The following is a 25,419-nucleotide window of genomic DNA, read 5'->3' as shown; positions in this document are numbered from 1 at the left end:
CCCAGCAATGATCATGCCTTGGAGATATACAGCAGATCATCTGAGCTACACCATCACATCCATGTGTATGCCCCCTTGCTGTAAGTGTGTCCATCTGAGTGTGGGTTACCTTTCACTATGCATCCTTAACCATCTGTGACCTCCTTCCTAGCTCTCTCTGGTTGGAGTGGAGCTGCATTGCCTCATGAATCCCCAGTGAGTCACAGATGTGCTAACATGAAAGCAACGGGTAAGGGGCATCCAGGTCTACTTGGAAGAGTCTTAATAGAGCACAACAAATATCAGAATCCTGCTCAGGAGAGGGTGGGAGGGTGATGGGGAAAAGCTAACAGCTGTGACTAGAGTGTACAGATGAGTGGATGACATCTGGGAGGGTGACACAAAGGACATATCACAACAACTGGACTGTACAGAGCCATGACCAGTCTGGGCAAACGGCCACACCTGTGTGAACCCCTCCTGCTCAGTAGCATATGCCACCCTGCCCCGAAGCTCCCGATGGGTGATCAGCGAACACTGAGAGGCATGGGGTGGGGAGTTCACACGTTGTAAGTTTTCATAGGTTTGTAGAGGGGTGGAAGCAGCCCGTGGTCCTCTCGGACAATTTCCAGGTACTCGGATGGTGATTCCAGGAAGAGGGATCCACAGCACAGCTGGCAGCAGCACTTGAGCCCAGTGACCTCTGGGCTCTTGTCAGACATAGGGGGAAAGTCAAAATCAGCCACCTCTGGTGAATGAAACCTTTTCGATCAATTACCTCCTCCCGGGAGACTCCTCCACCAGCCCATTCGGTGGGCTGAGAGCTCAGCAGAAAGGAAACAGTCAGATGGGAGATCAGCTAACTCAGCAAACCTACTACCCAGTCTACTCATGTCTCTTTGGTACATCATTAGCAAGACTCCCTCCAGACGACATTCGGGTTGGCCTACCATACCCGGCTCAGTGGTCTAGCCTCCATCCCACATAGTGCCTACCTCCGTCGCATCCTTCTGTTGAGCAGCACTCCGCACAGTCATGTACATGATGAAAACCAGCAACACAGTGATCAGCGTGGCGCACGGGAAAGCAAAGACAATGGGCTGGAAGGCTGGGAGGGAGAGAGGAGGGTGAGAGGACTGGGTAGCTGGTGTTGAAATACTGGTGTGAGGGTAAAGGCAGGTATTGCCAAGCCTGGTGACCTGGGCTCCATCCCAGGCGTGAACACGGTGATGGAAGGAGATAACTGACTCCCAGAGTTGTCCCTTGGCCTCCACGTGTGTCATGGCACACACATACAAGCACACACAATAGCTGGTGGTGGTGCACACGCCTTTAGTCCTAGCACGGAGGAGGCAGAGGCAGGCAGATCTCTACATTTGGGGCCAGCCTGGTCTACAGAGTGAGTTCCAGAAGAGCTAGAGCTATACAGAGAAACCCTGTCTCCAAAAAAAAAGGGCACATACCATAAATAAATACTTAATTTTTTTAAATATTGGGTTTTGTGTGTGTGTGTGTGTGTGTGTGTGTGTGTGTGTGTTTGTAAGTGTGTGGATATATTATATTTTGTGTGCAGTTATGTATGTGTGCACAAGTGTGTGTGCACATGAAAATCAGGACAACTTCAAATGTTGTTCCTTGGGTTCCTTTGGCTTTTTGTTTGAAACAGGATCAAGGCCTTCACCAAGCAGGCCAGGCTGCCAGCTCCTGGCCCTGCCTCCTAGCTACACCCAGCTTTTTACAAGGATTCTGGGGACCAAACTCTGATCCTCATGTTTACAAGGCAAGCACTTTCCTGACTGAGCCCAAAATTCTGGCTCTGAAGAAGCCAAAGAGGCAGCCAGGGCCAAAAGACGAAGAGACCAAAATGACTGAGTTATAGGGATCAGGCTGGAGGAAGGTAAATGGAAGCCCCGCCCCTGAGAGGGAGGGGCTTAGAATAGGGGGCGTGGTGAGGAGTGTTGAGAGCAGCCACAGGCACTGAGCGATGCTGGGAGAGCAGGGGTTGCAGACGGAGGCTTGCATCCTGCTTTTATGTATTCTGGGGACTGGAGCTTGGGTCCTCATGCTTGTACAGCAAGTATTTTACCCACTGAGCCCTCTCCCCAGCCTTGGACAAGTATCTTCTTCACAGAATTCATGGGGTTCTGGACACTCACCAGAGCATGTTGGAGCTAGCAGAACCCAAGGTACCCAATGAGGCCCATGAGGTCCTTCAGGGCCTGGACTGGGATAGAATTCTTGGAGTTCAGAAAGAGACCAGAGAATAGAGGAAGCAGAAATGAAGATGGAAATGGGGAATGGCGGGCATGTGGGAGCTGACTTCATTGTTACTCTTTAATATGCTGATGTTCATGGAGGTGTGGCAGAGTTGATGGGGGCTGTGCTACTAGGTTGGTAGAGTGTTAAGGATTGTACTGGCAGAATTTGGTGGCAGTGGTGGTGCTGGAATGGGTAGAGTATTGTAAACAGTATTTAGTGAGGGTGATGAAGTTGTAGAGTGTTAGGGATACTGTAATGGAATTGGGTGGTGGCACTGCCGTTGGTAAAGACTGGTGGTGGTATAGATTGGTAGAGTGTGATGGCATTGGTGGAGTTCAGCAGTGGTGCCTAGACTGGTAGATTGTTAAGGATGGTTCTGGTGGTGTTTGGTGTTGGTGCTGGAGATGGTGTTGGTGGAGCTGGTGGTGGGGCTGAGGTGGTGTTGTTGGTTAGCAGGATGTTCAGGATAATAATGGTAGAGTTTTGAGTTGGTGCTGAAATAGGTAGTGTTGGTTGTTAATGATGATGTTGGCAGAGTGTGGGTGGTGGTGGTGGTGGTGGTGGTGGTGGTGGTGGTTTTAGCATTTGGTCATTGAAATGTGGGCTGTTTCTTCACCTAGGAGAACTACTCATGACCTTAGTGCTGGTGGAGTCAATTCTTGACAGCCTTGGTAGGATTGGCTACCAAGTGCTCGGCTGGTCACCAGAGGTGGTGGCAGGGTTTGATGCCCGCAATGGTACTGCAGCAGAAGGCAAGGTGTCACTTACTGGAGGGCCACACCTGAATCCTGTGGTACTGGTGAGCCTTGTTGATGACATTCTCAGCACGGAAGATGAAGCAGTAGTCCCCAGGGTCCTGGAAGACGTGGCTCAGGTTAAAAGATGTGCTGGTCACCAACACAGAGTGGCACTCTCTGTCCTCCAGTGGGAGACATTGTGGCTTCAGGCCCCAGCACACCTCCAGAGGTGGGCTACAGAAGAACAGATACACATTTTCAAAATGGCTTGGGAAGGAGCAGGTGCCTGACCAAGCCCAGGGAAGCTAACTGGGGCAGAAACTTCAGAGTCCTTTCCATACGGATACCAGGCTGCCCTGGTCCATGTGATGGTTCATCTTAACTATCAATTTAATAGGACTTAGAATCACCATGTAAACAAACCTCTGGGCATGTCTGTGATGGGGTTTCTAGGTTAGGTTAATTAAGGAGGGAAGACCCACCCTGAATGTAGACAGCACCATTCAATGGGTTACAGTCCTGGATTAAATACAAACGGGAAAGCAGGCTGATCAACAGCATTCATCACTCTCTGCTTCCTGTCTGAGGATGTCATGGGATCAGGCATCTAAAGATCCTTCTGCCATGCCTCTGCACCATGAACTGTGAGCCCAAATAAACCCTTCCTTCCTTAGGATGGGTATTTTGTCACAGCAAGGAAAACATTAACTAATACAGCTCAACATTCCAGATGCAGAACTCAAAAAAATGAAAGAGCTATGGCCACAGTTCTTCCCCAGGTCATAGCCACAGGACAGGAAGGTACCATTCTCCCATGAAACTCAGGCTCTTTAAAGGTCAGAGCAGGATCTGTGGAGTGATTGGTAATCTAGAGAGGCCATGAAACACCCATACATCACTCTTCAGGTTCACTCACCTCCCGAGGAAGTTCATGGTCATTGTGAACTTTTGGAATGTCTGCAAGAGGGTGGGCCCCAAGACCTGGATGCCTTGAAGGGCCTCTGTAAGGAGAGAGAAACCCATCAGACCCAGTGGCTGAGGACTAACACAAGGTGCACAGTCCCTTAGCTTGCATGGCCACATCTATGTCCTTGCCTCTCACCCACTCTCTTACCCACTGTCACTAAACCATTAACTATGCTTCAAGAAAAGCACCAGCCATTACCAGAGGCAAGAAAATCCTCCAAGGGCTGGAGAGACAACTCATTTGATGTCCTAGTTAGTTAACTCTGTCAACTTGTCACCTGAGAAGGGAGTCTCCATTAAGGTATTGCCCAGATCAGATTAGCCTGTGGGCATCTCTGTGATGGATTGTGGAAGGACCCAGACCACTGTGGGCAGCACCATTCTCTAGGCAGGTGGTCCTGGGCTGTATGAGAAAGCTAGCTGAGCATGAGTTAGTGAGTGAGCTGCCATGCAGCAAGCTCATAGTTTCCGCTGTACTTCCTCAACATGACTTCCCTGGTTGGAGGTAATGTTGAGTGGAATAGCAAGCAGTTCTGCCTTCAGGTTCCTGCCTTGAGTTCTTTCCTTGACTTCTCTCAGTGATGGACTGCAACCTGGAGTGTAAGCCATATAAACCTTTTCCTCCCCTAAGTTGCTTTTAGTTGATTTTGTTGTTGTTTCTCTTGTTTGTTTTCAAGAAAGGGTTCCTCTGTGTAGCCCTGGCCATCCTGGAATTCGCTCTGTATACCAGGCTGACCTCAGACTCAGAGATCCATCTGCCACCTGAATGCTGAGAGTAAAGGTGTATACCAACACTGCCTGGCATGTCAGTGTTTTATCACAGCAACAGAGACCCAAATAGAACAGTGGGTAAAGTGTGGAGCTGAATTCCACTCTCAGTATCTGAAAAAAAAATTTTGGGTACAGCGACACCTGCTTGAAATCCCAGAGCTGGGGAGGTGGAGATGTGTGGATCCCTGGAAGTCACTGGCTAGTCAGGCTAACCTACTAAGTAAACTCCAGGCTAGTGAGAAACACTTGTATCACATGAAGATTGTTGACCCAAGAGTGGTGACTCATTCCTTTTATCCTAGCACTTGGAGGCAGAGGTAGACCGATCTCTGTGAGTTCCAGGCCAGCCAGGACTACACTGTCAAAAACAATTAATTTTAAAAAGGTGAAGGGCATCTGAAAACACAAAGGCTTTTCTCTGACCTCCACAAGCATTTAAATACACACACGTACACACACACACATACACGTTAAGCATGGACTCAGGTATACGTGCATATCATGTACATCCCTTCTCCCCCACATTACAAAGAAATCTCTGAAAACTGCCCAAACCAATGCCAGGTAACTAGATGGAGGCTTCCCACCCTCCCTAGCCAGCTTTGATCTGAAACTGTAGTGACTAAAGAATAAGGAGCATCCCTACCATTCCCTGTGGTAGGTGTCTGGTCAAGCTGAGGCTCTGGGGACAGGATGGCCTGGACTCACATGCCAGCTCTGCTACAGAGTAGCTGTGTGACTCTGTCTGGCCTTGAGTGGACTCTCTGGGGCAGACATTTACAGTAGAGATGGCTTCAAGAATACCCGTTCAAGTGCAGCTGATGCTAGCCCAGAGTCACTTGATCTGGAAGGAGTGTGGTCTGGGGTGCCTGGGGTACAGCCAACCTGGCGGGAGACCTACCCCGAAGGTTTAAGGAAGCTGAGAAGTCACCACTCTTCTGCACGGTGCCCTTCACGGCATCCGGCTTTGTCTGCTCCCATTCTGCCACAACCCTGACTTTCACCGTGAAGGTTCCAACACTCGAATAGTTGTAGTGGGCCACAGGGGTGTCAGTGATCAACAAGGTCCTGTAAGATGACAAGGAGGAGGACATGGACACCACTGCTTCCCTTTCCAGGAATTCAGAAGGGAATCCAGCAAGGCATCATGGAAGCAGTTTGTAGCACGAAATCCTAAATGGTCTTATGAAAAAAACCCAGAGCCAGATAGCAGGGTGAAAGCTGAAAGATCAGAGAGGCAGAGCAGGCCACAGCCACCACCTCTTACCTCACCAACTCCTCAGCCTGAAAGAGGCTGAGTGCCTGTCTCCTCCTGCCTTATATTCCTTTCTCTGCCCAGCCATATCACTTCCTGTCTCAACCTTCCTAGTGCTGGGATTAAAGGTGTGTGATCCCAAGTGCTGGAATTAAATATGTGCGCCACCTCTGCCTGGTTCTGTTTCTCTTTTAGACTGGATAAACCTCATGTAGCCCAGTGTGGCCTTGAACTCACAGAAACCTTAGCTTCCCAAGTGTTAGGAGTAAAGGTGTGAGCCACCACTGCCTGACCTCTGTGGCTAACCCTGCAGCTGGATCTGTCCTCTGACCTTCAGGCAAGTTTCATTTCTTAGATTACAAACACTATATCACCACAACAACCTGTAATTACAGCATTCAAGAGGCTGAGGCAGGATCTTAAATTCAAGGCCAGCCTGGGCTACACAGACAAGCTTTGTCTCAAAAATAAAAACAAACAAAAACAAAAACCCATAGCTTTTAAATTTGAATTTGTTGGTTCTGGCTTCCTACATTTCTGTTTGTTTGTTTTTGTCTTTTGAGGTGGAGTCTTATGAGCCCAGACTAACTTTGGACTTGCTTTGTAGCTCAGGCTGGCCTTAACGTCCTGATTCATCTGCCCAAACCTCCTGAATGCTGGAATTAAAGGTCTGTACCACCATACCAGACTCTCTTTCTTTCTTAGGGTTGGAAAGATTTCTTAGTGGTTAAAACCATGCTCTTGCAAAGGATCCCAGTTTAGTTGGTTCCAAGAATCCATTTTGGGTAGGTCATAACCACCTATAACTCCAACCCTGGGGGATCTGTCTTCCTCCTGTGGCCTCCATGGACACCTGCATTCATATGCACATATCTATACATAGACATGAACATACATTTACATGAGTAAGAAAATAAAAACAAACCCTGAAAAAAACAAACCAAGAACAATTAAAACTACAAATCTGAAGTTAATAAGATGACTCAGTGGGTAAAAGTACTTGCTACCAAGTCTAATAACCTGAGTTGGTTGATCCCCAGGATTCATGTGGTGGAAAGAGAACACTAACTCCCACAAGCTGTCCTCTGAACTTCGAACAGAGAGAGAGACAGAGAGAGGGGAATGTTCCTGTGTAGTCCCCACTGTCCTGGAACTCTCTTTGTAGGCCAGGCTGGCCTCGAACTATCAGAGATCTACCTGTCTCTGCCTCTGCTTCCTGAGTGCTGGGACTAAAGGTGTGCATCACCGCCACCTGATGGGCAATTGTTTTAAAGAGTAAATAGCTGGCCATGGTGGCCCATACCTTTAATCCTTGAGAGGAAAAAGCGGGCATACCTCTGCAATTAAGACCATCCTGGTCTGTATAATGAGTTCCAGGGCAGCCAAGGTTGTGTAGTGAGATCCCGGAAAAGGGGTGGGGGGAGAGAGTGGGGGAAGAGAGGATGCATACCCGTCTCCGAAGTCCCATCGGTAGAAGAAGGAAGCCAACTTGAAGAAGTCACTCGGGTCATGGAGGAAAAAGGAGAATCTAAGGCTTTTATTGGTGAGGTAGGCATTCGGCCAAGACACAGAGGTGTTTTGGGTAATGACTAGTTTTCCCACAAGCGACTCTGAGAAAGACAAAGGGAGAGTGAGTTCACAGAGGCATGAGGTACCCATAGCCTGAGTTGTGACCTTGGGCTGGAGCAGAGCAGCCTGGCTCAGCCTCCTCCAGCTGTCAGAACTATGTGCAGTGTGGGGGACCCCACAGATCCTTCAACACAGAGACATTCTAGTCACTGCCTCACAGCACATGCTCAATCTGTGCCCCTGCCCCACCTCCCTTTCACAGTGACTCCACTCTTCCTGGCAAAAGGGCTACCCGCCATGAAGAAAGACATGGGCTGAAGCAGGACGTGATGCCCACACTTGTAATTCCAGCACCTGGGAGGCTGGGACTGGAGGATCAAGGGTTCAAAGCCATCCTTGGCTACACAGTGAGTTGAAGGTCAGCCTGGGCTACATGAGACCCTGTCTCAAAACAATAAAAAAATATGCATCAAAACTGAATACATATACACTATTTTTGCTGTTGTTAATGTCCTCTAAGAAATATAACATAACAACTACTTACATAGTGTTTATATTGTATCAGATACTATAAGGCATAGGGAGATAATTTAAAGGATATAGGCGTGGTAGGGAATGTGACTTAGAAATGAAGCAATTGCCTAAAACACAGGAGGCCCTGAGTTCTATCCCCAACACCAAAAAAAATAGTGTAAGTCCCAGGTGGGTGCTGGATCTGGACTCTGGGCCTCTGCCAGAGCAGCAAGCCCTCTTAACTGCCAAACCATTTCTCTGGTCTTGAGTCTTTATTTTTTAAAATTGTTTTCTGTGTATGAGTGTGTGTGCCTGGTGCTCTAGGAGGTCAGAAAAGGATGCTGGGTCGCCTTGGGCTAGACTTATAGACAGTTGTGAGCTGCCATGTGGGAGCTGGAAATTGAATCAGGGTTGTCTTCAAAAGCAACAAATGCCCTTAACCTCTGAGCCAACTCTCCAGTCCTTTTTTTTTTTTAAGTAAAAAAGTTTTAATTAAATTTATTTATCTACTTATTTATTTTGTGAGTGTTTTGGTCTATGTGTGCACCCATGCCATGATATGAATGTCAAGATGAGAGAGTAACTTTCAAGAGTGGGTTCTCTCTTTCCCCCATGTAGGTCCTGGGGATCAAACTCAGATCCTTAGATTTTGCAATGAGCACCTTTACCCGCTCAACCATCTTGTTGACCCTATGTTCTGTTTTTTTTTTTTTTTAACTTAACGAAGAATCAAGAATCCATGTGAGATGGCTCAGTTGGTGATGTGCTTGCTTTGAAAGCATAAGAATCTGAATTTGATCCCCCACATTTTTCAAAAAAGCTGTGCAGAGTGGTAGAATACATTGTAATCCTGTTGCAGAATATTTGTTTAATTATGTAAAGATGTGTTGCTGTTTTACCTTACCTGCCTAGGGCACCTGACTGGTCTAGAAAAAAGCTGAACAGCAACTAATGGGGGAGAAGGTATAGGCGGAACTTCTGGGTAGGGAGAGTAAGGAGGAGGAGAAATTTAGGCACAGGATAGGAAGAAAAGGAGATGATAGGGAGTCGCCAGGGGCCAGCCAGCCAGACACAGAGAAAGCAGGAAAGCATGACATACAGAAAGAAAGAAAAGTAAAAAGCCCTGAAGCAAAACATAGACGAACAGAAACAGGTTAAATTAAGTTATAAGAGCTAGTGGGACAAGCCTAAGCTAAGGCCAAGCATTCATAATTAATAATAAGTGTCTTTATTTAGGAGCTAGTTGTCGGCCCAAAGAAAATTCCAACTACATAATCCTAGTGCTAGGGCATACTGGCCGGCCAGCCTGTCTAATTGGTGAGCTCGCCAAAGAGAGATTCTGTCTCAAAAAAAAAAAAGGTGGTGGATGCTGCCTGAAGCCCCCCCCCCCCCACACACACACGAACATACAGACACAAACACACATGCACAAGACTTGAAAGTAGGCCTCAGTGGTGAAGCACTAACACAGCATGTTCGAGGCCCTGGGTTGCACAACATGAAAGAGTTTGAAAGCAAACAGGTAAACATGAAAGGCCTCCAGAGATCCTCACCTTTGATGGGGAGTACCAGGGCGTTCTTGGCTAACGGCTTGCACATCCAGCAGTCGACAGCAGTGACCCAGACAGAGACAGAGAAGTCCCCAGCCACTCTGCCCACCACCCGGATGGTTGAGGTTACATTCTTCTCAGTCTTGGCAGTGAGTATCAGTGGTGTGTGGATCCAGTGGAAACGGTAGAGGTGGGTGTCTGCAGGCAGGGACAGGCTGCCATTGTCCTTGACCATCAGGCTGGCTGAGATGGTCACTTCTGTGCCAATGGTGGCAGGACCATCAGTAGCAAGACTAAGATTATAGAGACCTAGGAGACACATGCAGGCCAGGTTTCAGGAAGACAACAAGGAATTCCTCAGTTAGTTTTCCAGTCATCAGTGATAACAGTGGGGCCATCGAGATAGCTCATCACACCAAATCTCATGATGCGAGTTTGATTCCTCAGGCAAAGAAGAAAGCCAACTCCCCCAAGTCTTCCTTTGCCCACCACCCCCCACAAAATAAATGTAGCACCACAGAATGTCCCTATTTATTTACAGGGGATCCTTACCAAGACTCCTACCTGATGTTTGAAATCAAAGACAGCACCAGACCCAAAGTATCCTGTGTGTTTTTCCTTGTTCGTTCACTCTCTCTCATTCATACATACAATTCATGGTGAACTTTAAATCGGTCACAATAAGAGATTAACAATAGTAACTAATAATAAAATGGAACTAAGATCAGTGTTGTATGCCAGTCATCCCAGCACCAGGGAGGCTGAGGCAAGAGGACTGAATATTTGAGTCCACCCCGGGCTACATAATGACTGTGTTCAAGGCCAGTCTGGGCTATATAGTGAGACTCCATCTAAAGAAACAGAACAGAAGCCGGGTGGTGGTGGCACACGCCTTTAATCCCAGCACTCAGAAGGCAGAGGCAGGTGGATCTCTGAGTTTGCAGTCAGCCTGGTCTACAAAGCAAGTTCTAAGACAGCCAGGGCTACACAGAGAAACCCTGCAGAGAGAGAGGGAGAGGGAGAGGGAGAGGGAGAGGGAGAGGGAGAAAGAGAGAACAAAATAGGGCAGGAGGCAGGGCTGGAGAGATGGCTCAGCAGTGAAAGGCATGTACTATTCTTGCAGAGGAATGGAGTTCAGTTTCCAGCACTGGCATCTGGCAGCTTACAACCATCTGTAACTCCAGCTCTGGAAGGATATGATGCCCTCTCTGGCCACTTCTGGCACTGCACTCATGCCCACAAAACCACACGTATGCACACACGCACATAATTAAAGTAATAATAATTGTTGCAGCTGGTTTTATGTCAACTTGATACAAGAGAGAGTCACCTGAGAGGAGGGAGCCTCAATTGAGAAAATACTTCCATAAGATCGGGCTGTAGGGCATTTTCTTAATTAGTGATTTATTGGGGAGGGCCCTAGCCATTATGAGTGGTGCCATCCCCGGGCTGGAGGTCCTGAGTGCTAAAAGCAAGCAAACTAAGCAAGCTATGAAGACCTTGTTTAAAAAAAAAAAAAAAAAAGGCCTGATCCTTCCTACATAGTCCAAACTGGTGTTGAACTTGTGGCAATCCTCCTGCCTCCCCCTCTAGAGCACTCTGGTTGCAGTCTCATGCCATCACACCCAACCTAAGACTCATTTCACCGAAACCCACTTTCCCAGCTTAAGTCCCTGTATGAGGCTCAAGCCTTCCTAGGCATTGATAGTATGTATTCCCTTTCTAGTCAGTCTACATTGTAACCACATGTAACTAGGTGTAAATTAACCTATTGTGACTGCTTACATTTACTTAAGCATTCTGTTTCCCAGTCCCTGCACCCATGCCCTCATGTGTTTAATAACAAGGTGGCTAGTGGTCAATCTTCCGGAGGCACACAGAAAACTTCCGTTTGCTCAAAGCCCCATTTCCCATGGGTAGTTGAATCTCTGAATTTTTGTTCTCTCCTCACTTCTTGTTAGAATGAAAAGAGCCAGGTGGGGTCAGGTGGAGGGCTGGGTACACTCTAAGCAGGCAGAGTGCTTGCCTGGAGTGAATGAAGCTCTGGGTTCCATCCCTCCCATTCCAGGAATGATGGTGACAAACACCAAAAATCCTAGCACTCAGGAGGTGGAAACTGGAGGTCCAGAAGTTCAAGACCATCCTCAGCTACATGTGAATCTGAGGTCAGCCTGTGCTGTAGAACAATCTTCGAAGAAAAAAAAAAAAAAAAAAAAAGCAGCTGTCCCAAGCACCAGCCACAGGCCTCTGATTTTCTCTTTTTTGGGTACCCTCCCTCTTCTACATCACCACTCTATCCCTGTGGTGATGTAGTGTGTACCTTAATAAACTTGCCTGAGGATCCGAAGACAGAGCCACCCACTAAATTAGAAATAGAGGTCAGGCAGTGGTGGCACACACTTTAATCCCAGCACTTGAGATCTCATGCCTTTGCTTGGGAAGCACACACACCTTTAATCCCAGGAAGTAATACGGCAGGGCAGAGAAAGGTATCTAAGGCGTGAGGAAACAGGAACTCACTCTCCTTAGGCTGAGGATTTCGTAGAGGTAAGAACTAATGGCAGGCTGCTCTGCTTCTCTGATCTTTCACCTTTCACCCTGATATCTAGCTCTGGGTTTTTTTTTTTTTATTAAAGACCGTCTAAGATTCAAACACCACACCCCATTCCCAGGGGCCCCACATACAGTCATCTGGATTTCTGCTCTTGGCCCTGATCTATGTCTTTTCTTTTCTATTTCTTTTTTCTTTCTTTCTTTTTTTTTTTTTTTTTTGAAAGACACATTTTTAATAATTTGGATCCTTTCACAAAGAGACAGGGAAGCCCTGCCCCTATAGATAGGCTTTCCCACCTGTCCCTGCACCACAGCAGGACATATAAGATGTGACCAGTACACTAAGACTTTAAAAAGCATCCTGCTGGGCTGTCTGTGGCTGGTGGTGGCTGAGAAGTGTGAAATGGCCAGGAATAAAAACTGCAAACTCAGACTTACTTCTCCTGAAGCTGGTAGTGCCAAGTAGTGCCTAATACTGTCCCCACCTCCACTATTTCCTCTATTTTCCAGTCAAGTGACCGGCTTTATGTCTTATCTCTTGTTGCTCCAACAAGTGTCCCGAATTCAATTTAGTGTAATCATGAACCTTCCTTTGGGGTCTAGAGTCACACTTGGGGACCTTACACCTGGCAGCCAGCCACTTTAACTCTTGCAGTTCCAGGACGTGCACAGTGGCACACACCTTTAATCCCAGCACTCAGGAGGCTGAGGCAAGTGGGTCTCTGTGAGTTCAAGGCCAGCCTGGTCTATAGAGTGAATTCTAGGCCAGGCAGGGTTACATAGTGAGACCCTGTCTAAAAAAGAAAAACTTTCCAGTTCCCAGGATGCTTTGGTCTTCTGACTTCAGGGTTTTTGTATATCCTGGCTCAGTGGGTAATGGCACTTGCTGCCATGCCTGACAACCTGATTTTGATCCCTGGGTATGCAAACATTCTAGTGAAAATAAATCTAAAAATAAAATAAAAAATTCCTGTCCTACCTTCTGTCCCACCATAAGTCTTTCGAGAAGCTTTCCTGCGCCCTGACCCCTCAGTGCTCTCCTGACAGACTGGGTACACTACTGTCACTGAGATATCACTATACTGAATGAAGATTTCTTCTTCTCTCCCAATGTACTTTTAATTCCTTGAGGACAAGAATCATCTGCTTCTTTATTGTGCAAGCAAAATGCTTACCATGTAGTAAGGAGCTCAGGCCATGGCTCTGTGGATAAAGTGCTTGCTACATTGTCGTGAGGACCTGAGTTCAGTCCCCCAGACCCATGTGAAAAAGCCAGGCCTGATGATACGCCTATCCCTGGACTGGGGAGAGGGACAGGAGGATCTCCAGGGCTTGCTGGCCAGTCAACCTAATGGAATTAATGAGCTCCAGATTCTACTGTGATTGTTTAAATTTGATTAAAACTAAGAATTTGGCCTCAAAGTCATATTAGCAAAAACCCAAGTGTTTAATCACAACCATATGCTATTAATGGCTAATATGAGGCAGCCAGAGGCAGACAGAATCTGAGAAAGACATCTCAGGTCACCCACTCACCTCCACATACAGGAGCATGCATGTGAATGCATGTGCACCATTGTGTACACCCATGCACGCATGCACACACTCACACACACACAAACTGTATGGTTAGTGTTCAGTGGTACTTCTGAGCCACGTGATTACCTGGAAAGGAAGATGTGGTATGAAGTCCAGACCGCCTGGCACTGTCACAGAAGACTGTTCACATGGGGGTTACTGACTGAACCCCTTCTGTGTGCCCCACTCCCACAGGTGCTGGGTAACCTAGCATGGACATGGTCTTCCTCAGAGTGAGTTCACAGGATACCTGCTGGAGTCTTCAGCAAAACCAGAAGTCTGTCTGCAAACGTGCCCCTTGTTTACCTCACAACATTCCCAGTCCCAACTGGGGACTCTGGCTTCAGTCCTTTCTGTTGTTCCGCCCCGGGTTCCTCTTACGAATCGCTTTTCTTCAAATCCATTTGTTGAGTTATAAGCTGTTTGAGTCATGATGCTAAAGGCATGGGCTGCCACTGCTATCCTAGATACTGTGGGTTTGAGGGTTAATATGGTCAACATGGTGGGATTTAGTTTAGTTTTGAGACAGGATTTCTCTGTGTACTCCTGGCTGTCCTGGAACTCTCTATGTAGACCAGGCTGGCCTCAAACTAACAGAGATCCACTTGATTGTATATGCAATGTGACTAGCCATGGCCCCTGCTACCATAAATTCCCTGACATGATGGACTCTATTTTTGAACACTCATTTATCTTTTTTTTTGGGGGGGGGGGTTAGGGGGGGTTGTGTGTGTGTGTGTGTGTGTGTGTGTGTGTGTGTGCGCTCTCGAACATATGTGCAAATGTGTGTATCATAATGGACATGTAGCATGGGTCAGTTTTCTCCATCTAATGTTTGGGTTCCAGGAATCAAATGCAGGTCTTCAGCTTTGGCAGCAAGTGCCTTTACTCCCTGAGGCATCTATTCAGTCCCATTTCCAGCTATTTTGCCATAGCATCCAGGCAAGTACGTAATACAAAAGGAAAGGGCTACTGCTGCTGTTCCCCCAGGACTATTTGCCCTCCCTCTAGTTGGCAGGCAGCATGTCCCTTTCCTCAAAGGCTCTTACCTGTTTCCATGCCCCCCATCACTACTACCACCCACCCCTCCCTCCTCCCACTCAAGTGGAGGAGGAACAAGGACCAGAGTGAGGCTCTGAGGTGGCAGGAACACTAAGCTGCATGTTAATTGCCATCCTGCATCTGCAGTGAGAGCGGGGTGACGCAGATTGGTTGCCATGGAAATGGAATCAGGGGGCAGCTGGCTGGAGCGGGGAAGAAGGAGGACCCACTGACGCTGTTGTTGCAAATGGTTGCCCAGCTCAGGGCAACTCCCACCAGTCCTGCCTGAAGGAGACCACAACTGTCTTTTAAAAAACAGAAGCTGGGCGAGAGGGATGGCTCCGGTGGTTAAGAGCCCTGGCTGTTCTTGCCTAGAACCTGAATTCAGTTTCCAGCGTCTACTATGGACAGCTCCCAAGCGTCCTGATCTTGGGAATCCAAAGCCCTCTTCTAGTCTCTACAGACATTCAAACACATGTGAGCATACATTCACACTGATAAGTGTGCATGCTCATAAATTTAAAAAAAATTAAAAAGAAATTAAAAACAGAAGCCACACCAGGCATGGTGGTGTAGCATATCTTTACTGCACTTGAGAGACAAAGGTATGCAGATCTCTGTGAGTTCAAGGCTAGCTTAGTCTACATAAATGAATTCCAGGCCAGTTGGGCTACATAATGAGATTCTGTCTCAAAACAACATCAACAATAAAAACACCCAAAACAACAACAAATTGGAAGTTGGGGCTGGGAATATAGTTCAATTAGTAGAGCGACTACCTAACACCCATGTTGCCCCAAGGTCTATTCCCACTATCTCATCAAACTGAGTGTGGTGGCACACCCCTATGGTCCCCCAAACTCTGGCGGTAGAAGCAGGAGGATCAGAAGCTCAAGGTCATCTTTGGCTGTATGAGTTTGACACCAGCCTCCCAGGTTACATGAGAGCCTGTCTAAAGGAGGGGCGGGGAAGCGGCCCTGGACCCCCTTCACCCGGTCAAGGTGACCTCCTTCTTCCTCTGAGCTTTTGGGAAGTATACAGGGTATCCAGTGGACAGTGAAGACCTTTGTCATACCCCAAGTGCACTCAAGTGACATAGAACTAGATGTGCCAAAACAGAAAAAAGGGCAACGCCCTCAAAAGCATGGCTCCAGTTTCCTAACAGGTTACCAGGGCTTCAGTGTTTTCCCATGAAACATGTGAGGCTTGGAACATTCTAGATAATGACTACAGTGGCCTTTTCACATAGCACATGTAGGCAGCCAAAAACACTTACCAAACACACCTGTGATGGTCTAAATAACACAAAAATCCACCTGCCTCTGTCTCCCAAATGCTGGGATTAAAGAGGTAAGTCAAGAGCATCAGGAGTTCTAGGCCAGCCTGGGCTACATAAGACCCCATTGGGGGAACTTTTTATTTTTAGTGTGTGTGTGACTACAGTGGTGACTCATGCTTATAATCCCAGCACTAGGTAGAGGAAACAGGAGGGTGCAAGGTAGAGGCTAGCTTGGACAATTCATGAAGACCTCATCTCAAAATAAATATTGCCTGATAAGATGGCACATGCCTTAATCCCAGCGCTGGGGAGCCTGAGGTAGGAGATCTGAGCTTAAGGCTAGGCTGGCTACAGGGTGAGCTCCAGGACAGCCAGGGCTATATAGAGAAATCCTGCCTTGAAATAAATAGATAGATGATAGATAGATAGATAGATAGATAGATGACAGACAGACAGATAGATATTAAGTTGTGTATTTCTTGTAATTTAAATCACGTAACTTCTAGACACATATAACCCAATGGGTGTCCATTTCTAGATGAATTCTATGTTGAATTTCCAGGAGTGGGGGAGGGTGCAGGTAATTTGATACGTGCAAAATTCCCACAAAATCCTCTGATGCATGCCAAAAACGCAGGTTGTTTTTTTATTTTTAATTTACTTCGTGGCTCTGCCGTTCTCACAAATCTGCACCAGGTCCCCCTCTTCCCCCACCTCTCTTTTAATGGGCAGATGCGCTGTGAAGAATGATGTGGGTTTTTGTTTTGTTTTGTTTTGTTTTGTTTTTTTCCTCCAGCTACTCACAACCCACCGGTCTCTGACAATTCTCGATTCTGTGTCGTTTGTTACTCCTAAAATGGGGTAAGAAGGTTGATGTTGGTCTTTTCATCACGGAGAGATTGGTCCTGGTGAGCCTAGGGAAGAATCTGTCGGCTCAAGCCCCACCCCACCCCCCATCCCCTTTTTAAAAATCATTCCCAGGGAGGAAATGGCAGACTGGCCTCCTGGGCTGCAGACTAGCACCTGCGCCGCCCCTAAGCGAACTCAATCACGGTGGAAACCTCTAGAAAAAGGGACATCTTAAAGCAAAAGCGCTGCCCCATGCAGGCAAAGGGGGCGGTTCTCCCTGGGGGTGGCTGAGGCGCGATGACCTCTCCCAACCCACCCGGGGTTCCCTGCATGCATCCATACTCCCTGTCCCTCCCCTAGTGAGTACTATTCCCAAGCATCCGGATGGATGTGCTTCCCAGGGCAGAGTGCTGAAGGCAGGCATCGAGGGGGAGGAGGGAGACACCCCAAGTGCCATCTCAGTAGCTCAGGTTCTGGATAGCACTGGACAGCTCCAGGCAGAATTTGGCTTACCTGCAGCCACCTTCGCTGGGCCCAAGGGCAGGAGGCAGGCGAGCAAGAAGACGAGGCCCAGGTCGGACCAGACATCGGCGGCCTTTGCCATGGCGCAGCGTGGATGCTGAGGGACTCCCGGCCGATGTGCAGGGAGCTGGGTTGGAGCTCCGCAGTGGCAGGTTCGTGTGGCTGTGCGTAGAGACGCAGCGCTCGCTTGTCTCCGCCTTCAGCCACCTCCGCCCACACAGCCCTCCGCGGAGCCCCGGAGTCCCTCCCCTCTAGGGATCACAGAAACCATCCTTACTTCACCAGGTGCGCATGCTCTCTTCCCGCATCGTGCTTCTGTGGGGTCCAGAGCCATCTTTCCAGCCCGAAACAGGGTCTCTTTACTGAACCTTTAGCTCACCACATTGGTTAGACAGACGATCTAGGAGCCTATGGAGTCTGTCTACCTCTGTTCCTCCCAGCCTGGGGCTACAGATGCTTACCACGCCTGACTTTTAAATGCGTGCTGATGATCCGAACTCAGATCCTTATGCTTGCGCAGCAAACAACCCACTAAGTCCTCTCTCCCTAGCCCTTAAATCTCTTACAGTCCTAAATTTTCACTACTTTGTATACATTTTGTACTTACACAATGTCGCCACTCAAACTAGCCACAGTTCCTTGGGGATAGTCCTACTGAAGAAGAATGCACATACTTAACTGTTGTTGACTAATTTTTGTTTTTGCTTTGTTGTTGTTGTTATTTGAGACAGGTTTCCCTGGGAGGTGGTGGTGCACGCCTTTAACCCCAGCACTAGGGAGGCAAAGCCAGACGGATCTCTGTGAGTTCGAGGCCAGCCTGGTCTACAGAGCAAGACCCAGGGCATACACCAAAACTACACAAAGAAACCCTGTCTCCAAAAACCAATTAGAGAGGGGGGTGGTTCTTTATGTAGTCCTGCTGTCCTGGAACTCACTCTGTAGACCAGGCTGACCTCAAACTCACAGAGATCCACCTGCCTGTGCCTCTGAATGCTGAGATTAAAGGCGTGAGCCACCACCACCTATTTGTGTAGCTTTGTGTTATTTTCTGCTTGGGAAGACAAATATGACCTGCTCCTCCTAAAATCCAGCCAAAGTTTTCCCTTGCATAGATGGAGTTCCCCCGATTCCCTTAGGCTTCCGTAGTCTATACACTGTATTACTTTCCAGGGCCACAAGCTCATAGACAAGGCAGAACTGTATACTGCTAGCTAAAAGGTATGGGAGGGAGTGGGTGAGATAGCAATTGAGGGTCCAGGGACTTTCCCATACTTCTCTTTCTATAAGGGAATAGGCCCAATCTTGAGAGGCCCTGGTAGTTGCAGCCTTTGTGATGAAGATAATGACTGTCATCCTCAGAGGACCCAGAGACCCATGATAGGTATGGCTAAGAGAATCTCATTTATTTTAGCAGTAGTTTGTTTGGACTAATTTAATTCTTCTGGGTAATAGAAAGTTCACACTTATTTATCTATCTACCTAATTCTATGTGTGTATGTACATGTATATATTATAGTCAAACACCTGCTAGTGTATTGTGGAGGTCAGAAGATAATTTGCAGAAATTGAGTCTCCTGGGTCCAGGGGATTGAACTCATGTCCTTAGGCTGGGTGGGCAGTAAGCACCTTTGCCTGCCAATCTTTCTCACTGGCACCCAACTGATTTTTGCTAATGGTAGCCTTTTGAGAGTAGGTTATTCTGTTGGTACTAGCAAGGTGGTGCAATGGAGTATCTTTTGGTCACAGATGGGAGAAGCCCCAGAGTTCATATCCCTACTAAGGCAAAATAGTGAGGCAGGGAAAATTTTAGTGAGGTGAGAAGGGGGAAGGAGCTCTTTCGTCTTAGAACCTGGTTAAAATCTCTTGCCAAGAGAGAAACAAGAATCCCTGCACAGCACATATACATCATGTATATTCATACAGACATATGCATACACATTAACAAAAAAATTGAGGGGGTTGTTTTTTTGTTTGTTTTTTTGAGACAGAGTTTCTCTGTGTAGCTTTGGAGCCTGTCCTGGAACTCTCTCTGTAGACCAGGCTGGCCTCGAACTCACAGAGTTCTGCCTTTGCCTCCCAAGTGCTGGGATCAAAGGCATGCGCCACCACTTCCCAGCGATATTTTTAAAAAGAACCCCAGCACAATTAACAACTGCTTAAGGTCTGTGGTGGTTTGAATGGGAACGATCCCCATAGACTCATGTGTTTCAATGTTTGGCCCCTAGGGAGTGGCACTGTTGGGTATGGCCTTGTTGGAGGAAGTGTGTCAGTGCGGGGGCAGGCTTTGAGGTCTCATATGCTCAAGCTAAGCGCAGTGTGTCACACAGTTTCCTTCTGCTTCCTGTGTATCAGCATGTAGAACTCTCAGCTCCTCCTCCAGCACCATGTTTGTCTGCATGTCACCATGTTTCCCATCATGATTATAATGAACGAAACCTCTGAAACTGCAATCTAGCCCCAATTAAATGTTTTCCTTTATAAGAGTTGTTGTAGTTGTGGTGTCTCTTCACAGCTATAGAAACCCTAAGATAAGGCCTTTCTCTCTTCCCGACTATAAATCTTCAGTTTTCTGAGATTCTCACTAGAAAATCCACTTTTAGGAAAAAGAAATGTACTAAACCCTGTCTGAACCTTTATATTTTCGGTTTTAGTTTATCAGATTATAATGCCATCCTAGGCATGTACAGATCCACCTATTATCTCACATAATAAATAAAAGTCAATAGATGAGGTGTGTTTCTTAGTAACATCTAGAAAAAATATTTAAGTTTTATTTTGTGGGGTTTTTTTGTTTTTTTGTTTTGTTTTGTTTTGTTTGTGTGTGTATCTGTGTCTGTGTCTCTGTGAGTATATGTGCACTGACTGCAGGCATCCACAGAGGCCAGAAGAGGGCACTGGATCCCTTGAAAGAGGAGTTACAGGCAGCCTAACATGGATGCTGGGAGTGAGCAGGAGTGAGGAGCCTAACATGGATGCTGGGAACCAAATCAGGTCCTCTGGAGAAGTAAGTGCTTTTACCCCAAATCATTTCTCCAGCTCCTATTATTGATCTTTTGAGATGATAGCCACCAAAATGGTAGATTTGGTTAATGCTGAGACAATTAATTGCTTACTCTTCCCTGAGGAGTCCATTCTCACCTGGCTTATATCCTTCTTTCTATGGCTCTTCCTTAGGAAGTGCATACCGACATACAGATGTGTATTGTTTTCTTCTAAGCACCTCTCTTTCTCTTAACCCTTCAGATTAAACCTATATTAAAGTAATCTTTAACAAAACCTCCAACTCAGGGCAGCAACGACAACAGTGGGTAAAGGTTCCTATGGCTGAGCTTCATTCAATCTCTGGGATGCACGCAGTAGATAGAACCAACTCCCACAGGGTATGGGATCTTGCTCTGTCAGCTCACCATTCTGAATGAATGTTTTTATTTGTTTGTTTTTTAATCAGCTGGGTTTTGTGGCACACACCTTCAATCCCATCACTCCACTTGGGACACAGAGGCAGGCAGATCTCTGAGTTCAAGGCCAGCCTAGTCTACAGAGTGAGATCCAGGAAAGGCGCAAAGCTACACAGAGAAACCCCGTCTCGAAACCCCCCCCCCAAGAAAAAAAAGAAGGTAGATATGAGTAGTTTTATTATAACAAAAGTTATATATTATTATTCTAAGTCTATCTCCCTAAGGCTGTTCACGTGTGTGTCATATCTTAGCTGAATGTCAGGTCCAGTCTCTTGTGACATCTCTCCAGATGTGCAGAGCAGAGCATTTTTCTTGGTCTCTGCTTATTGACTGTCCAGTGGGCGTCATAGAGTCTAGGACTGTGTCTGGTTGTCTTGAGTGAGTGAAGTCGCTGGGTTCTGGTTGTCAGAGGCAGCCTTGGGTAGAGTGGAGCTCCTGCCTGTGTTTTCACGTCTAAAAGCCATTTTTACTATACTCATTACAATGGAGAAGTAGAGTCTACCTTCTTGCTCTCAACAATCATAAACTGGTTGATATTGAAATTCTTTTTAGCATAGAAACCACAAATTCTGGTTTACCCCGAGTCTTGGTCCCTAAAAACGTAGGGGTACTTATCAGGCTCCCAAGGATGGCATTGTGGAGCTGTGTCTTTTTCTTCTCACAAATGACACTACCACACACTGTCCTCCACTGGAAATGTTACAGAAGGAAATGAGGACCAGTGGGTAAGTTGGAGGGGTCAAATGGAATTTAGAATGCAGGGTTTGTTTCATTTATCATGGCTCAGGCTTACATCTCCACTCTGCTAGGACAGTTTGACCTGTGAGACCCCAGGACACCAAGTCACCCTGTTGAAACCAACAAGAGATCCTGAGAGGCCAAGCCACCGGAATATTGCCTCAGTATAGTGGAAACTTCATCATGGGGAGAGGGACCACAACTCATGGTTCAGCCTCAACCTGTAAACCCAAGGCCTGTGAATCAGGTACCCAAGTAGAGAAGGGAGCATGGCGTCTCAGTCATTTTCAAAAGATCAGGCTCACGCTGAATGTGGTGGCATATCTAGCACCAAGGAAGCTGAGGCAGAAGGATTGAGAATTGAAGGCCACATACTGGATACTCTCTTAACTGGGAAGGGGAGAGTGTAATGCTGCAGAGATGACTTGGCAGTTAAGAGTTCTTCCTGCTCTTCTAGAGGACCTGAGTTTGGTTACCAACATCTATGTTGATTGGTTCACAACCAGTAGCAACTCAAGCTCCAAGAGATCCAACACCTTCCTGGCCTCCACTGACATCTGCACTTATAGGGCATCTGTGTGTATGTGCATATCAGGGCAGGTGCCTGAAGAGGCCAGAAGAGGGTGTCAGATCCTCTCAGGCTGGAGTTTAACAGTTGTTTGTAAGCCTCTCAGCTCAACATAAATGTCGGGGACTGAATTCAGGACCTCTGCAAGAGCAGCAAACAGTCCTGACCACTGTGCCATCTCTGCAGTTGGTTATCGTGGGTATTTGTTATAGTGATAAAAAGCTGAGCAACCAAACACCCGTTGCAGTCTGCATCACATCACTTCTGAGACTCCTGCATTAACCCTTTTTTTTTAGTGTTCTGTGATTTATTTCATTTTTAGATATACAGGTATTCTGCCCTCATTTATTTCTGGGTATCACTTGTGTGCCTAGTGCCCAGAGACAGAAGAAGGCATTGGAGCCCTGGAACTAGAGTTACAGACAGTTGTAAGTTGCCATGTGGGTGCTGGGAATCGAACCTGAGTCCTCTGCTACAATCCCACCTAAGTCCCAGTGTGGTGAAACAATGACTTTATTGTGTTTATTTACAGAGCAAGGTGAAGGATGTTTACAGGAGTGTGGGTGACCCCAAAACAACAGCATCACTGCAATGTGTCACCCCCAGTATGGATGATGACCTCACGGAATCCCTTAGCCAGTCAACCTTCTACTCTTTGTTGTTTGTTTTATTTTTCCAAGATGGGGGTTTTCCTAAGTAACCCTGGCTGTCTTGGAACTCACTCTGTAGACCAGGCTGGCCTCGAACTCACAGAGATCCTCCTGCCTCTGTCTCCTGAGAGAGTGCTGGCATTAAAGATGTGTGCTCCACCCAAACTTGGCCAACCTTTCACTTTCTATATAATCCAAAATATATATCCCAAGGTCACTTGCCATTGGGGTGTTCAGGAGAGAGGGTCTTGTGGCCCTCCCCCCTGTTTCTACTGAGGAGTGTCAACAGCTGCAGCCACATTACCTTAACCTGGCTAGGTCTTCCTGTCCCTTTCTGATTGACACGGCTACTGGCCTCTGTAGTTTCTACCCCCAGGCAGCAATGGGGTAAACAAGATAGGCCCGAGGGAAGTAACTGCCGTGCAGCACTTCACCTACTAAGTATTGAAATTACAGCTAGAGCAAGTTTGGGGTGACACCCAGGGCTGCCTACGCACTAGACTGCCACTGCCTTCTGAGTCCAATCGGTGATATTTCAGTTGAGCAAGACTCGGCGCCTCTGAGGGAAGAACGTTCCAGACAGGCAGCTGAACTTCAAAGGACCTAAGAGAGGAACAGTGGACGTTAAGCACAGCAAGACCCCAGTAGCTGAAAGGTGATCTTCCAGGGTTGTGTGGCAGGCAGGCACGCAGGCCCAGAACACCTTGATGGGCTGCAAAGTCTTTGTAGATTTTAAGCAGAAGAGACTTGATCTAATTGACCTAATAGGGATGATGTTGACCCTGTCCCTAACCTGGAATTCAGAAGACAAACAAGCAAAACCCTAACAAGGCAAGATTACCTTGGTAAAACTGTACCATTAGGGAAGAGAGGAAGTTTCGCCAATGTTAGAGCTAAAAGCAATTATAGGTCTGTATGATATGCAATTATGCTGGAATTTATCAAAGATAGATTTGCTTTGTTTTTTCTTTTTTAAAAAATTCATCTATTTATTTTACATCCCAGCTGCAGTCTCCCCACCCCATTTTCTCCTCCCAGTCCCTCACTCCCACCCCAACGCATACTCTTCTGTCTCCACCCAGGAAAGGACAGGTCTCCCATGAATATCAATAAAACATGGCATATCAAGTTGCAATAAGACTAATCACCTCATGTATTAAGGCTGGGCAAGGTGACCCAGTATGAGCTGTAGGGTCATAGAAGCCAGTAAAAAGAGTCCAAGACAGCCCCTGTTCCCACTGTTAGGAGTCCCATAAGAGGACCATCTTTCTTCCTTCCTCCCTTTTCCTCCCTCCTTCCCTCCTTTCCTTCCTTCCTTTCTTGACAGGCTCTCACTAGATAGACCAGGCTGCCCTCAAATTCACCGAGATTGTCCTTCTTTGTCTCCCAAGAGCTGGGATTAAGAGTGTGTCCCACCACGTTTTTCTTTTGTAAATGTATACTATTTATTTGTTTATTATTACTGTGTGTGTACATGATGTCTAAATGTGTGAGCATGTGAGGGCACCCTTGTGAAAGTCAGAAGACAACTCTGTGGAATCAGTTCTCTCCTTCCTTCACAGGGTTCCAGAGTTCTAACTCAAACTCAGGTCCTGAGCTCTTTCATCCAGCACTTTCTACTCCAAGGCAGCAATGTGGTAAACATGATATGCCCAGAGGGAAGTAACTGCCGTGCAGCACTTCACCTACAAAGTATTGAAATGGCAGGCTAGAGCAAGTTTAGAATGTAACGCAGAGCTTCCTATGGGCTAGATAAGCATTGTACCTTCTGAGCTACAACTCAGTGAGCAATCTACTCAGCAATCTCACCAGCTTCTACCTGGTTCTACTCCCAAATGATACAAAACAACTCCCAGGGCACTGATTTGATGATCCCTGTTTTAAGCCCTTCTCAAACTCTGGACTTGTAAGTTTTGGAAGTTGTCATGGCATAGACTTTATTTGTAAACAAACAATTTCCTGCAGGGGCGGGGGGATGTCATTAGAACCAAATTGCACCTTGCCAAGGTTTCAGCTACAGCTAGTTTTTTTTGTGTGTGGCAACAATAGACAAATACTGGAGCCTATTTTCAAAGGGCCGTCTTAACCCCCGGGGTTATTTTTTGCAGGCACAGCAAGCTCTGTTTATTACGACTTGAGAAAATGTATCAATTTAGGATCAGAACACAAAGACCCTGGTGGTTCCAGGTTTCAGAGTAGGCACAGGAAGTTGCAGGATATAAATACAAGGAGGCTGGAGGTAGAACAACTGTCATTTACGTGGTTCATCAAAACTGGGTAACTAAACCGGGCGTTTAATCCCAGCATTTGGGAGGCAGAGCCAGGCGCATTTCTGTGAGTTCGAGGCCAGCCTGGGCTACAGCACGAACTCCAGGACAGGCACCAAAACTACACAGAGAAACCCTGTCTCAAAAACCAAACAAAAAAACCCAAACAAACAAAAAACAAAAACAAAAAAACCAAAACAAAACCCTCAGTAACTATGGTTACAGAGCTCTCTCCCCTGTCAGTGGCTGTCACAGAACCCACTCGGTAGTGGAGAATTGATAGTTCTCGTCCCTTATAAAGCAAGGCCTCTTCGTCA

The 25,419-nt window shown here is 47.0% G+C and overlaps 1 protein-coding gene across 1 annotated transcript; it reads right to left on the bottom strand.

Annotated features, from left to right (window-relative positions):
* Positions 1 to 230: 230 nt before the first annotated feature.
* Tmem130 (transmembrane protein 130) lies at positions 231 to 17,611 on the bottom strand. Its single transcript, XM_036171845.1, has 8 exons — positions 17,413 to 17,611; positions 9,603 to 9,908; positions 7,418 to 7,577; positions 5,614 to 5,780; positions 3,892 to 3,976; positions 3,007 to 3,209; positions 975 to 1,087; positions 231 to 689 (listed from the first exon to the last, which is right to left on the bottom strand). The coding sequence occupies exons 1-8, from the start codon at positions 17,501 to 17,503 to the stop codon at positions 540 to 542; spliced, it is 1,275 nt and encodes a 424-aa protein (XP_036027738.1). The 5' UTR covers positions 17,504 to 17,611; the 3' UTR covers positions 231 to 539.
* Positions 17,612 to 25,419: the final 7,808 nt, after the last annotated feature.

The sequence above is a fragment of the Onychomys torridus genome, chromosome 22 (assembly GCF_903995425.1).
Source record: "Onychomys torridus chromosome 22, mOncTor1.1, whole genome shotgun sequence".
Taxonomy (NCBI): domain Eukaryota; kingdom Metazoa; phylum Chordata; class Mammalia; order Rodentia; family Cricetidae; genus Onychomys; species Onychomys torridus.
This window is presented reverse-complemented; position numbering and strand designations above follow the sequence as displayed.